The sequence below is a fragment of the Centruroides vittatus genome, unplaced genomic scaffold (genome assembly GCF_030686945.1).
Source record: "Centruroides vittatus isolate TY-2023 unplaced genomic scaffold, ASM3068694v2 scaffold_2520, whole genome shotgun sequence".
Taxonomy (NCBI): Eukaryota; Metazoa; Arthropoda; class Arachnida; order Scorpiones; family Buthidae; genus Centruroides; species Centruroides vittatus.
In genome coordinates, this window is record NW_027122689.1 from 1,957,722 (window position 1) to 1,971,801 (window position 14,080).

Here is a 14,080-nt window from a genome sequence, read left to right on the forward strand (position 1 = left end):
TAGAAACTTGTAAACAAATTAATTTCAATACATCGAAAGATGTCCATTAATTTAAGTGAATATTCCTCTTGACATTTATACTTTACGTAAGAACTGCATCATAGAATGTAACGTAAATGTATAATAATATATAAAATGAAAGGTTAAATGTTTGTTTAATGTGTGCATTAAAATAAAAAGTTGTCATAAACATTATATTGCTTCAGGAAGAGAAAATTCCAAGGCCATTCGAACAGGTTACTGCTATATTATTATGTCATTTGTATCGAAACTTGTTGCGCTTTTTCGATTGAAGCGCACAAAAAAAATGAGATAAAGTACCATACATCCCGTTTCTTTCACTCGTTTAAAGGTTCAGATAAGTTTAATGTAACCTTTCCTTGCAAGTAAACAGCTTTCTCCTTAAGAAAAACATCTACGAAGGTCTCTGCTATCATCAGCGAAACCTGAAGACGGATCTTGTTTTTATACTGTAAACCCTCGCTTTACGACCTCTTTCTCTTTACAATCTTCCCTTTTTTTATTATAGTATTAATTTTACTTTATACGAACTGCCATATTTTTGCTGGTGGTCTTCCTTCCGGACATTGTATAATTTTAATATCTCAATGTTCATTCAATTTACAACTTTGTTCTTATGGAATCGTCAGGCTCGCTTTACGACGGTTTTTCGGAACGATTAGGGTACGAAGGGTGGGGTCTAGTGTATTTAATATGATTTAGTGTGTCTATCGTGTTTCATCGAATTATATTTTTTCCAAATAGAGTAAAGGTCTTCATATTTCTTTAAATTAATAGCGTAAATCCTTTAAAATTTCTCAAATTTTAAGTTTGAAGCCATATATTTTAAGTAGAAATATTAATTTATTTACATTTCAATCCATGGAATTTATATGAAAATTGCTTTGTTATTGCTTCAATTATAATAGATAGAATATGACCTGTATTGAATCATATTTTCCTAAATTTATAATGAATTTTGGGATACGTTTGATGGTACGACCCGAATTTTAATATATGACCCGGCTTCCTCAGAACGAACGATTGGTGAAGGTCAGTTATATTTATAGTAAAGGAAGTCAACGACTATTGTAGCCGAACGAATGCATGAACATATAAACACTTCTCGAACAATTTCCGTAGGAGAGGTGACTTTTTTTATTTATTATTTCAGAAAATTTCTTTATTTTTTGATGCGTGAAGATCCATTTTTATTAATGATATCAAGCTAGTTAGTTTTATGATGCAGTTCATACAAATACTTTTGATACTTTGAATGGCTGCTTACGAAGAACGTCGGAAAGGACATCATCGAAATCGTACTTAAATTTAAGTATATAATTTAATAAATAAATAAAAAACAAAACTTTATAGTTTGCAACGCGTTACTCGGCATATATTACCGACTTTTCATTAATTTATGCTTGTAGATGCACCTAATTTACGAACACGAGACCATTATGACGCCATTTTGGATTCTCTCGAATCGGAAATCTGTTATTGAAGCTGCTGACGAAGCTCAACGAAATTAAACAGTTGAGCCTACTTAATTAGGCTTCTCGAAAACTGAGCTATTCGCGACATAGTTTTACATAACGTTTAGCTTGATAAAATTGGAACATAACCTGGAGATTTGAGATCCTAACCCTGATAGATTCAAAGATAAACTTTATAGACAGATAAACGCATAAAACACTGCATAAAGTAGGAGTCCCCAAACTTTTTTAACCGTCGATTCCTTCAAGGATTCCTCCACTTTTCATCGATGCCCTGTTTTTCCAATATAATTAATAATAAATAAATCTAGTGAACCAGTATTAATCTACACACCGTTTTCGTAGGAAAGATCTACTTATGAGGTGCAAATATACAACATCCTGAACTGTCATATACATAACCTTTAATCTAATAATTTATTAAAAATTATTCAGGATGTTGTAAATTGATCTCCGAAAATGCCCACTTTCGGGACCGCCGGTATAAAATGTGAAGATAAGAGATTAAACAAACAAACAATTAGAATATTATAACGAGTGTTTATTAAAGTTTAATATATATTTACACACCTCCATTGAGGTAGATATCAAGACTTCCCGGTCTTACCCAGAAACCATCATTAAGAAAACAGTTAATTTGAGCATTTTTTCACTCTACAGTCATAAATAATTCATCAATCACGCATACACAAACTAGCGTAACCGTCAGTTAGACTCTGAACTCACGTTTCAGAATCTAACAGAGGGATTTACGACGATACGGCTATTTAGAAATGACCACAAATCAAATCAGTAGGCACCACGTCTGGATTGACTACCCAATTGATGGCTGTACCAGTCACGAATCATTTTCTTGTCACGTGAGGGGCTAGGATCAGCAGAAGGTCGATGAGGTTTATTTTTATCGGGTCGGGCGTACAAAGCTGCAACATCACTGACCATAATTTCGTTAGCTTCTCTGTAACCTTCGATGGTACCCCTGCCGTTTCCGCGGATGTTTGGATTATCTAGAGTATCCTGGCGGCTGACAGGCGCGTGCGAGTTTTCGTGATGCTCTACGTGAACCGGATATGACGAAGTCTTCCCGTCGTATCTCAGATTCTCCCAGGCACGCTTGTAGTACTTGTGCAAACTGTGTCCTCCGCTTCCTCCACTGTCGTAGGTCGAAATGGTGGTGTTATCCAAGGATCCTCTGCTGATGCTGTTTCTGCTCCTGGCGGATGGAAGAGGGAGGTGAGCCACACAACTCACCAGGGTACAGTATCGTGGACACTAGTCCTGTAATGTTAGCACAAGGGGTTAAGGTAGAGAGACCCATCCCCATGCTTTACTCTATGCTTCGACCAGACAAAGCATGCGTATTATTCAAAGAAATTTTTAAAAAGCCGTTAAGCTATTGGTTAATATTTATTATTATAAGCCAGCAAACTGAATTTTGATTAATTTTTGAAGATACCGATTAATTGGGGTGGGCATTTTTGAATTTTTGTATATTTTTTTAGATCTTTAAAAAAGTAAACGTCACTTACCGGCGTACAAAGACTAATATTAAAGTAACAGTGATTCCTATAAGAATGAATCCTCCAAAAACAGCTAAAGCGATAATTCCACCTAAAAATTTTCAAAAAATTAGATTTTATTTTTAAGAAATCTAAAAATAAAATCGAAATCACATCATACTTGGCTGGCGCTTACCCATATTTAGCCTGGCGCTAGCGGGGTCAGATTTATCTTCATATTTCTGCCCGATGGTGTTACTTGGTAATTCGGCTTTTGGGCCCGTATCACCTCTTATATTGAGGTTGTCAGGGATGTCGTTACTGAGAGGTTTCAGGGTGACGATATCACGCAGAGGAGGTAGCGTAGGTGTAGTGTAACGGTGCCTAGTCCATATATGTGTATAGGGTGTAGACGTTGTGGTAGTCGTTGTGGTACGATGGGTGGTCCTTCTTGTTGTGGTATAACGTGTGGTCGGTCTTCTGGAAGAGGTAGTTTCTGCAATAATTATAATTGGTTCTGTACTATGAACTGGACGTTGGGTCAATCTGTGAGTGGGACTAGGTTGCACGTGAGTATTTCTGATGGGATACACAGGCGAGGGTTGCTTCGTTGAGCTTGTTGTGGTACTCAAATCGGCTGTAACGCCAAGAAACATAATTAAAATTTTAAAAATAATATTAATTAATACAAGTTTTTCAGTTATAGTTATATTTGCATTCGTGAGAATCCCTATTACTTTATAACGGTGCCGCGATTTTATCACCTTGTATAATTTAAATTTTTTATTGGAATATTTAAAGTTATAACTGGCATAATTTGACCCTGTTAAATATTATCATATAGGTCACATTATTGAAAAAATAATAACAACATTTAGACGAATATCGCTGTTGTAGAGGAGATATGCAGATTAGATCGCATCCTGTTACATACAATGTCTGCTTACAGATGAAATATCACACTCCATCAAAACCGGTCGTGTGAAGAAATCCTGCATCTTTCCTTCATATATCCAAGTTTATAGTTTTAAATTTTCTGTATATTTTGTGTATAAAAATATAAACTACCGTGTCACGTAACACCAAATTGGTTCTACAATATTCACGCGATATTATGCCTCATTATAAGTGTCCTGCCTTATTGATTTAAGACACATTTCCTGATTAAGGTCTATAATTAGACTATTTAAGAATTAATTTAAGAAACGTGCCCTCTATTGTCACACTTTCGACTAAAAATAGATCGATATCGTGCGTAATTCTATTGTTATTTCAATGTTTATATTGATAAAAATTTGATTTAGTTCTATATTATTGGAAACTAGGAAAAAATAAATAAAGTTATGCTTCACCCACCTTCGCACAGTGGGGCATCTGCATCCCAATATCCGCTAGCAACACAGGTAAGACGAGGTTTTCCCACCAGTCTATAACCCGGTTCACAGTAATATTCGGCAATTGTACCATACACGCTGCTGTTTGTAGACAGGACAAAGCGGCCGTTCGGTGTAGAAGGTGGTACACGGCAATAAACAGCTGAAAAATTAGCACATACAAATTTAGTATACTTAAATTATAGTTTAGCCTATAAATCTAAGAATAGTTTACATACGTTCGCATCTGGGTGGTGGACCATTCCACTTTTCATCAACGTCACATATCAGATTTCCACGACCCACCAACACGTAACCATCTTGGCACGAATATTGAACACTGCTTAAGTAATGCCTGGTACCATTTACTAATGTGTATTGCCCATTGGGAATTTTAGCGGGTAATCCGCATTCCAGATCTATAAAAATAAAATTTTAGAACAGTGGTCACACTTAAATTAAATTCTTGGAACATGACATACATCTACACTTTGGTGGCAACTCGCTGAAGAATCCAGTTGGAAGACATGTTCGGATATTTGGACCGACTAGCAAATGTCCTGGAGCGCAACGATATTCTATAACAGATTCTATCTCCAAACTTCTCGCTAAAATTGTAGAATTGGCTGGCCTTTCTGGTTTTCCACAAGTCGCCGGTCCTATAATTTATGCAAATTGGTTCAGTTGACTTTTAAAACGAAAGAATTTTAAATAAAGATAAAAGTCACTTACTGTGTTGACAAATAAAATTCAGGTTTAAGTTACAATTAGTGTCAGACCAGAGCCAACCTTTGGCTCCATCAAAACGAGAACAATTCTCGTTAGTTCCGGGAAGGTTCCAAAAAGAAATTGTTACATCTTGACCTACAGCAATGGTAAATATGTAAAAATTGCGTTAGATTTGCTTTAAAATTTTACAATGCAAAGCTCACAATAACTCACCGTTAATCCATTTCCAATTATTTCTATCTCTCAAATCTCTAACTGCACCCATCCAGTATTGACCACTAGGATCGTTACGGTGTCTACGATACAATTCCCAACTTAAAAACCCCTGTAAGGCAGGACTAGTTTCGTCAATCAAACTACCCCCACGAATCTCACAGAATCTTCTAGAATGCTCGAAATTTCTTGGTTGATTATTATAAAATATATAACATTTTCCATTATACGTGGCCGTACTTCCCAGAGGTTGATCACGGAAGGATGGACATCTCTCGATAGGAAGAGCTACAATAATTAAATTAATGTGTCAATAACGTGTAAAAATTATTCGATTAGCTTTTAATATTTAAAAAATTAGACTACCTTGATCCGTGTAAACGAAAGTTTCGCATATTGAAAGAGGATTTCCTGGAGGCCCTTCGAGATGAATGCTTACAAAAGCCCCGGGCATTGCGGTGTTGCATGGTAGAAACAGAGGCCTACCCTCTTCTGTTATACAAAATTATTTGATTTAATATTATTCTACACCCGTTTTAAACAATTAAACGTAGTTAATAAAATTACATCACCTATATAACCAGTATATCGGTTGCAGATCGGATTCACCCCTAAGTCCGGCCTGTTATTGCCTACTCTTATAACTATAGTGGCTGGCCTATTGTTAGCTATAAAAATATAATTATTAGTGATATAAATTTTTATAAAATAAGTTTAAAGCTAACTGTAGAAACTTACAACAGCAAGACGTCCCGAAATCTACTCTCACCAGCTGCACCATGTAAGGTTCTAGTAAATTAACGTACCACCATGGTGTACGTTCCGTTTCGGTCATAGTACACGTTTCGGCATTAAAAAACGTGCTCGTACTACCATCAACAGCCTTTTGTGGCACACCTTTACCCATAATAGATGATTGCATAGGTGCTTTACCGGCAGCCACATTTAAAACTAGAAAAAGAAAAAAAAACGTGAATTTTAATGTTAAAAGTCATGAAAAATATATTGGCACGTAAATTTATTTTATAGGTTTACGCGTTGGGTGTATGCCAAAACAACATTACGTGTGTAACACAAAGGGACATAAATGGAGCATAAATGCCATAGAAAATTAAAGTGTGGATCATTTCGGTTAAGTAAATCTCATCCACTGTTAACGATGGAAACGGATCTGCGCGTGCAGAATTTTAACCCAGTAAAAATAAAAAGAACTTGGTTTAGTCGATCGAGTGTTGACACTCGAAACTGACTGGATAACAACAAAGGACACTTTTTACTTCACTCTTCCAGTCGATCGAAATAAAACTACATAGAAGGTCAACGGACTCGCACGAGTCAAGAAAATGCAATTTTTATCCAACTAATCGCACCCGTTGGCAGAAAAATACCGGTTGCGCCCGAGGCAATGAGTTAAAATTCCATCGAAATATACCGGAAGGTCTAGTTTCTCTAAGGTCAGACATTCCATCTTTCACTTCCGTTCTCTCATTTCTTACGTCATGGTTCTTCTTCATTTATGATACTATGACGTGACCTTATACGGGTCTGCGTTTTCCTTAAACTTCATAGCAACTCGTGTAAACAAATAAATTTTTTTTTTTCATAGAATATTTCATTTTCGTGCTCTTATATGCCTCGAATAGCTTGGTTTTTTGGTTAAAATATTTTTGAGGTTTTTGAAATCATTCAAAAATGTATCATATGATTTGCAATATGGATTCTTTACTGAAAATAAGGCAATATTTTAATTTTATGCCATAAATAAATTGAAATTTTGAAGTAACTTTTATAAATAGTTACGACGAGCTTTTTACTACTTATAATTTACTTAATAAGCTTCGTAAACATCCATTTATCGCCATTATCTCTCTTGATCTTGTACAAAAATAAAAATACATAATTAATGAAAAATATGAAATATTTTAAAAACTTAATGATGAAATTCTGTTAAAAATCAGACAGATTTCCTTAATAAAATTTACATCTTTACGCCCCTGTTTCACGCATATAAATAATAGTTACGCTTTTAAAAATCTGTATGGCAACCCTTTCAATTCGGCTCTAATATCAATGTTGCCGGACAAAACATTTTCAATAATTAATTTTGTATTGTTCCCGTGCTTGAGATTTTTTAAAACGTATACCAATATACTTATCATTTATCTGATATAAATTTAATTTTATTAGAAAGTAACTGATATTAATTAATGCAAACCCGAGTCAACGTGGCCTACAATTCGGAGGAAGTTAATGTCAAAAGGCTAAGACACGAAAGGTTCAGCGAACAAGGATATGCTAAAGAACCGTTACGATGGGTCATAACAGAGGTGGAGAAAATGCTAGTCGGTCACCTGAACATTCATTAAACGAATCGTTCGGTTAACGACCTCTTATAATTTTCGGGTTAAACCCAACAATTTAATTCACTAAACTCCTTTCACTGAATTTTTTATGAGGACTTTAACTTCTGCGTAACTTCTTTAAGAAAGTAATTAATAAGATAATTGAGGAACGGGTTAATACTACAATAAACTGGATTATTATTAGCAATTATGTAAAATAAGTAGGTTGAATTTGTAGCTACTAACAATGGTAAAACTATCGGCGTGATGCTGCGAGTAATCTAATACAGTATCTTAAAACTATAAACGATACTCTTGCAGGTTATTAGGGCTGTTAAAATTATCGCCTACGTGTTGATCGCTGCTTGTCAAAGCGTGAAAAGTAGAAATAAACTTGACGTGGGAGGTGAAGTTTATTGCATTCGACGATAGGCCGTATCGTTGAACTTTTCATCCAAGGATTGCTATTGAGAGCCCAGTTTTGAATTGCATCAATTTCAAAGTCTTCGAAACTTCGCTGAAACTTATTAAAAAAGGGATGGCAACACTCTGTGTACAAATCTAATAGAGTGTTGCCAGGCAAATAATTTAAAAAAAATTAGAGAAAAAGAATTAAAATACTTAATTATTTTATATTAAAATATAAATTTTAAAATAAATCATCTTTGGCACGCAATATTAAAACAATATTTTCATTGCATTCTCGTTATATTTCCTTATTCATAAGTATCGTAAGCACGCTGTTATATCCGGATTTTTCCCATCATCTGGGTACCAGCAATTATGAAATTGTACAAGAACACATTCGTGAATAACTTTATAAGAATTAGCTATTTTTTCATTATTATATGCATTAAAATTAGTGAATTTTCTACGCTAGTTGAAAACGTCCTATATTAACTATGACGATTATTAAATTTAAAGACGACGATGAACTAGGAAGATCAATTAACATGAATTTCGAAAGGAATAAATAACTTTTTTAAATATTTAAGCTATTCGAAGCGAGTTTTTAATGCTAATTTATACAATATTAAAGACCTCTTGGAACAGTTTAATTAAACTCGTTAAAGTTCAATAATTCTAAAGGTTAATAAAGATCATTAGAGTCTAATAAATTAATTTGTGATGGAAATTTTAATCATTATACCTCATTAAAATTGTATATTTAACGCGGAAAAACAAAATTAATTACATTAAATTGATGATAATTATGTATTGCTGGAAAGCCAAATTGAATGTTAAGAGGCGAATTTTAAGCGCGGATCAAAGTTTAACTCGGCAATTAAAAAAATAGATTAAGAATGATTCAAAATTAAATTATTAATGTTAATTATAACTTAATTAGTTTAAAGTTTGAAATCAGAATTAAAGCGCTTGGTCCTGTAAAAGTAACAAAATAATAATTTAAAAATTTATTAGATCAAAATATACTCGTATTTTTGATTGTCAAACTTTTGAAGCTTCAAAATGACTAATTATATATTAAAATTTAAATACGAGTAATTTTTTAATTATTTATAATTCTTAAAATAAATTGTAACTGTTCGTAACTCGAGGATATTGTAGCGAAAAATATACTTTTTTTTATTACATGGCATCCTAACAAATATGGAAGAGGTAACCGGTGCAGATTATAGGAGTTACTCGCTCCACTAAACTTCAACTCATCAGTTGGCCTAACAGTAATCATTTGCAATGTCACGGCCATCTTTGATTTTACTTTTTAGCGCTAGCGGGGTAGTCTTCGCGGTCAAATGAAGAAAGCAGGTAACGTTGCGGAGGTTCGGTCAACGACTCTTCCCGTCGGAAATCACCCTCCGGGTCACGTGATCGACAGTGATTTCCTGTTGCGTAAGAGGACCCCGTTCGATGTAGGTCTCGGGGTATGACCAGCGAAGCAAAAAGACACTAGTCATCTGGATAACAATGCTAAATTTACCTATAACATAAAAAGACGCATTAATTAAATCCGATATCCGTTTCTATTGATTAAATCTTTTGTGTCGCAAACTCGGTTTCAAAGGTCGATAATATTGTTATTGTCCACTAACAGATTTTATTTCAGTTAATAGTCACCATTGTTTATACTTCTTAACCGAATTTCTTTATATATATCTACATTTGCATCACTTCCAATGGCTTCCTGTAAAGAACAATGGGTATTTCCAAGGCTGAAGAACATACTTCCTAGCTACCAACCATGACATAAGCATAGACAATGAACTTGTAGTACTTTTTTACACAAAAAAATCCAGTTTGTTAAAAATTAGATAAACGGTTGAAAGAAAACAATTTTTCTCTATCTTTGCCAAAGCCTGTTTCTTATCTATTTTGTATAAGCTTGAATCGAAACTTCATAATATATATATTTTTTAATTGTTAAAATACTCGGTTCCTGTGATGAGACATCGGAAAAATCCGTAAGAATATGATGCAACCATCTTGCTTTTTATTTTCTAGATCGTGGAAATCGATTCTCATTACACTTGACCCATAGAAATTATTCATTTATGATCTAAGATTAATTTAATTTGGACGTAAAGTATGGAATGGCTAGAAACTGTAAGATTTAAAGAAACTAATTAAAATTTGCCACCGGTACCATGAAAATTCATTGCTTTTTTACATTGGAGACCTGTAGTTTGATATCTATTATATCTAAAATTACAGAAACTGATTCTCTGCATCAGTTTCCACCACATATACTTCGTTTTACGTTATGTAACTTACCACAAAAAGGGATTCCGAGGGGAACCCACGTTCCATTTTCGTTACATATTCTCCTGCTGGGTCCTAAGAGTTCGAACCCACCATCGCAGGTGTAAGAAGCCACCGTTCCTGGGGTGATGACCTCGCTTGAAAAAGCAACACTCGCGTGTGCAGGAGAGCCAGGATACCCGCAAGCATTAGCTAAACGGGAAATGGATAAAGTAAAATCTTAGAGATCTTCAACGTATACCTTTAAATAATTAATCAACAATTTTGGTACCATAATAAATAAATAAGCAAATCAAAGAGATAAGCAAATGTAAACTTTTAAATAACGTTTAATATTTTAGATCATAATATGGATTAATTAATTTAATTTACTTGGCATTCTTAATTAACTAAGACAATTTAAATTAATTTAATTAAGGCCCACTTACCGTATGCCAATAAACATAAATTATATATCCAAATCAGCAAGTGTTTATCCTTCATCGTGTCATTCCACAGAAACAAAACATCGAAACTAATATCCTCTATCGTCTCTTGCTTTATTTTAAACCGCTTCTGACGTCGATACGAAAGCGGGCCAATCAGCAAACACCTTGAAACGACGTCACGCAATCTCTCCCCAACCCACTGACGTTTTTACTTGTTATGAGGCCTGCTTGTATAGGAGGTCAGATCCGGGTAGTGAGTAGCTTCTGTCTCATTACAGCTTTTAGACGTTTTATTTCTCTCATGAATAAAAACAAGAGATTATTTTCCTTCTCGTGATTCACTAGATTGCGCGTCGTAGTGGAAATTTTCGTCTTAAGCGTAATAAAAATACGAAAAAAAAAAATAAATAATACTCCTAACCGATTTTGCAATTTAACAGCTATAATTGTTTTGTAACTAATTTTAAAAGTTAAGCACAAGTTATGGCTGAACTGAAACAATGCGTTGTTATTTTCGCGTGATGTAACGTCCTTTTACAACTTCAAAACGTCGTATTATACGATTTATTCCAAATAAAGAAATCGCAGTATTTAAAATTAAAATTGTTGGAATTTTACAAACAATTCTGCTTCACATTATTCAAATTTAAAACATTTCCATTAAAAAGAAGTGATTAAGAAATAATTTCATTAAACTATTTACACCATAATCTCTACCATTATTAGTAACGACGCGCGGCGGGTATTTTCGTCTTGTATATTCGTCAAAATAACTAAAATTAAAATGTTTATAAATACATATGTATTTCCGTATTGTAAGAATTTAAATAATTGTGTAAAAGTGTTATAAATAAAAGGAAAAAGACAGTTGATAGGTCCATAAATAAACCATTCTAAATTTGGCAGAAAAGAATATTCAAATCACGATTAGAACCAAAATTTGGAGTCACGAGAAATTTTTTCCCAGATTCCGCACATCAATTTTAAGATCACCAAAAATACCCGACCCATAACAATACACAATACTCCGTCGACAACGCCCTATGAGTTACAAATAACATTATGTCCTGGATATGAGACCGTGGGGCTGTCCATTGTTACACTATGTCCTTGGACGTGTAACCCATGTTCTTCTCAGACTAGCAATTTTTATATTGTTAGAAAAAAAACAGGAGCAATAATTCTTTTTTTTTTCAAACGAAAGAAATCGTAGAAATAATTGACATTACAATAAAACAATTCCAGAATTGCGTGTGCGGCGCGAACGTCCGAGCAGTTGCAACGCGCCATGTTATACATATGTATAATTCGGCGCGTCAAAAAAGGACGAGGAAGTATAAAACTATTATTCTACGTCGAGTTTATCGAGAGATTTTCTTCAAAATCGCTCGACAACTCCACAGTATGTATAAAATGCGGCGACAGCGTCGTCTCGTCGCGTTGCTTAACAGACCATTCAATATAGTAATATTGATGATCTGTTAGTCAATGCGATGCGACTGGTTACGATTCAATGGGCGCATTAAGTTTCCCTATGCGTTTTTTCACATATTTGAAAAGTACAAACTCCGAACGCGGCGAACGTTCACTTATGCTGCGAGTTATTAAAACAATACAAGACTTATCTAATTCTCTTTTTATAATAAATGGTGTTTTAATAACATATAACGGTGCTGTAACGAGGCATTAATCTAGAATAATTAAAATCTCCGTATGAATCTTGACGTTGATAAAGTTTCAGTTGGAATCCAACTATTCAAATTAATGGTAAAGTGTATTGAACTTTGTGAATCAAATTAGAAGTCTGCTAATTCTTAATTCTATTCTTATTCATTATCAAACGTTTTAGTGTTATTATATCCGAATGGTAACAAGTTATTTAAAATTCAATTAGACCTACTTTTCTAGAATGCAAACAATGAATATATTAATTAAAATTCAAAATGGCGGAGTATCGTATTTATTTAGTCTTTTCGTCAAAATCTAAAGAATATTTTTAGTTACTAGAAAATTTTTTAAAAATATAAATGCTTAATTAAATTCCATACACGTTGAACGAAATTTGATAAAGTTTCCGGTGAAATATTCATCTAGATCCTTAAAATTTTAAGGTTGTGGCGTATAAAATTTCACGAAACTTATGCGGCAACTAAATTTAGAATTTCGTGCTGTTTGTGTATGAAAACTGCTTATAATTTCGATATCTGGGGCGCTTTTTGTATATTAAATTTCATAAAGTTCCGATGGTTGATGGATTTTTATAGGCATAAAGTTTAATAAAGCGTAAAGGCATAAAATTCTGATATATTTTCTACTGTGAAGCATTACTACAATGAAATTTTTTGGGCGAGGTCTCGTGTCGGAATTTCAAAAATATCAAGCCACAGCATAAAATTTGACATAACTTGATAAACTTGATGAAATTTAATGTAGTTATTGAGTATGAAATCTGTGAAGCTACTAGATTTGGTGTAAATTTGGAACTATGTATGCAAATCTAGATATTACTTCTTAATATACAGCCTTTGGGGTATCGAATCTTGATAAGTGTAAGCCCTTGGGCTTCTGATGATTATGGAACTGAAATTAATTAAATTAAGTAACCTCATTAATATGGCTAGTTCTAAATAATTTTTTCACATTCCAAAAAAATTGTGCTCGTTTGTGCTCGTATCTAAAGGCTATGTTAACGCAGATAAAGCCGATTTAACAAATAATTTATTATTATTTTTTTAAAATTAGAATCTAATTAATCAAAATTATATTTAATACTTCAATAATAATTAAAAAAATAATATTCAAATTTCGAATTAAAATTTTGCGGTCATTTTTTAAAATAATTTCATTTTAAAACGCGAGATTACCTAAAAATTATGGCTGAAAAAACTCTAGGGGGCGATAAAATCTGTCGTCATTTTAATTAAGATTTTTTTATTAAAAAATTTATAGGAAGCGATTAAAATCTTTCGCCATTTTAAATTAGAATTTAAAAAAATCTAAGAGCAATTATATGCCATCACTTTGAAACAGAGCTTTAAAAACTTACAGAAATTTAAATCTGTCACCATTTAAAAATACTTTTCGTTTTCCAAATCTAGGGGGCGATTAAGGTAGATCATTATTTTATTTTATTTTTTTAAGTTTAAGGAGTAATTAAAATCTATCTTTATTTTAAACAAAATTTTATTAAAATTTAGAAGAATAATTAAACTTTCTCTCCACTTTTAACTTAAAAATTTACGAACAAAATGTGTCGCTATATTAAATAAGTTATTAAAA

At 33.2% G+C, this 14,080-nt stretch overlaps 1 protein-coding gene across 2 annotated transcripts; it reads right to left on the minus strand.

Moving 5' to 3' along the window:
* Positions 1–2,016: 2,016 nt before the first annotated feature.
* Positions 2,017–11,155, minus strand: LOC136987563 (sushi, von Willebrand factor type A, EGF and pentraxin domain-containing protein 1). Of its 2 annotated transcripts, none has more exons than XM_067285312.1 (13): positions 10,802–11,151; positions 10,386–10,565; positions 6,049–6,261; positions 5,883–5,978; positions 5,677–5,802; positions 5,311–5,598; positions 5,101–5,232; positions 4,851–5,027; positions 4,608–4,787; positions 4,352–4,531; positions 3,192–3,632; positions 3,026–3,107; positions 2,017–2,709 (listed from the first exon to the last, which is right to left on the minus strand). In XM_067285312.1, the coding sequence occupies exons 1-13, from the start codon at positions 10,854–10,856 to the stop codon at positions 2,286–2,288; spliced, it is 2,574 nt and encodes an 857-aa protein (XP_067141413.1). In that variant the 5' UTR covers positions 10,857–11,151; the 3' UTR covers positions 2,017–2,285. The 2 variants fall into 2 exon arrangements, with proteins under 2 accessions (XP_067141413.1, XP_067141414.1); XM_067285313.1 differs by having other exon boundaries at positions 2,567–2,774; positions 10,802–11,155.
* Between the last annotated feature and the right edge of the window lie 2,925 nt (positions 11,156–14,080).

What these genes read in the sequence shown, in the direction of transcription:
- LOC136987563 (XM_067285312.1), bottom strand. Translation starts at nt 10,856, where the DNA reads ATGAAGGATAAACACTTGCTGATTTGGATATATAATTTATGTTTATTG. An exon ending in GAATTTTATTTGTCAACACA is followed by an intron (nt 5,028 to 5,100) that starts GTAAGTGACTTT and finishes CATAAATTATAG; the next exon opens with GACCGGCGACTTGTGGAAAA. An exon ending in ATATTAGTCTTTGTACGCCG is followed by an intron (nt 2,710 to 3,025) that starts GTAAGTGACGTT and finishes TCCATCCGCCAG; the next exon opens with GAGCAGAAACAGCATCAGCA.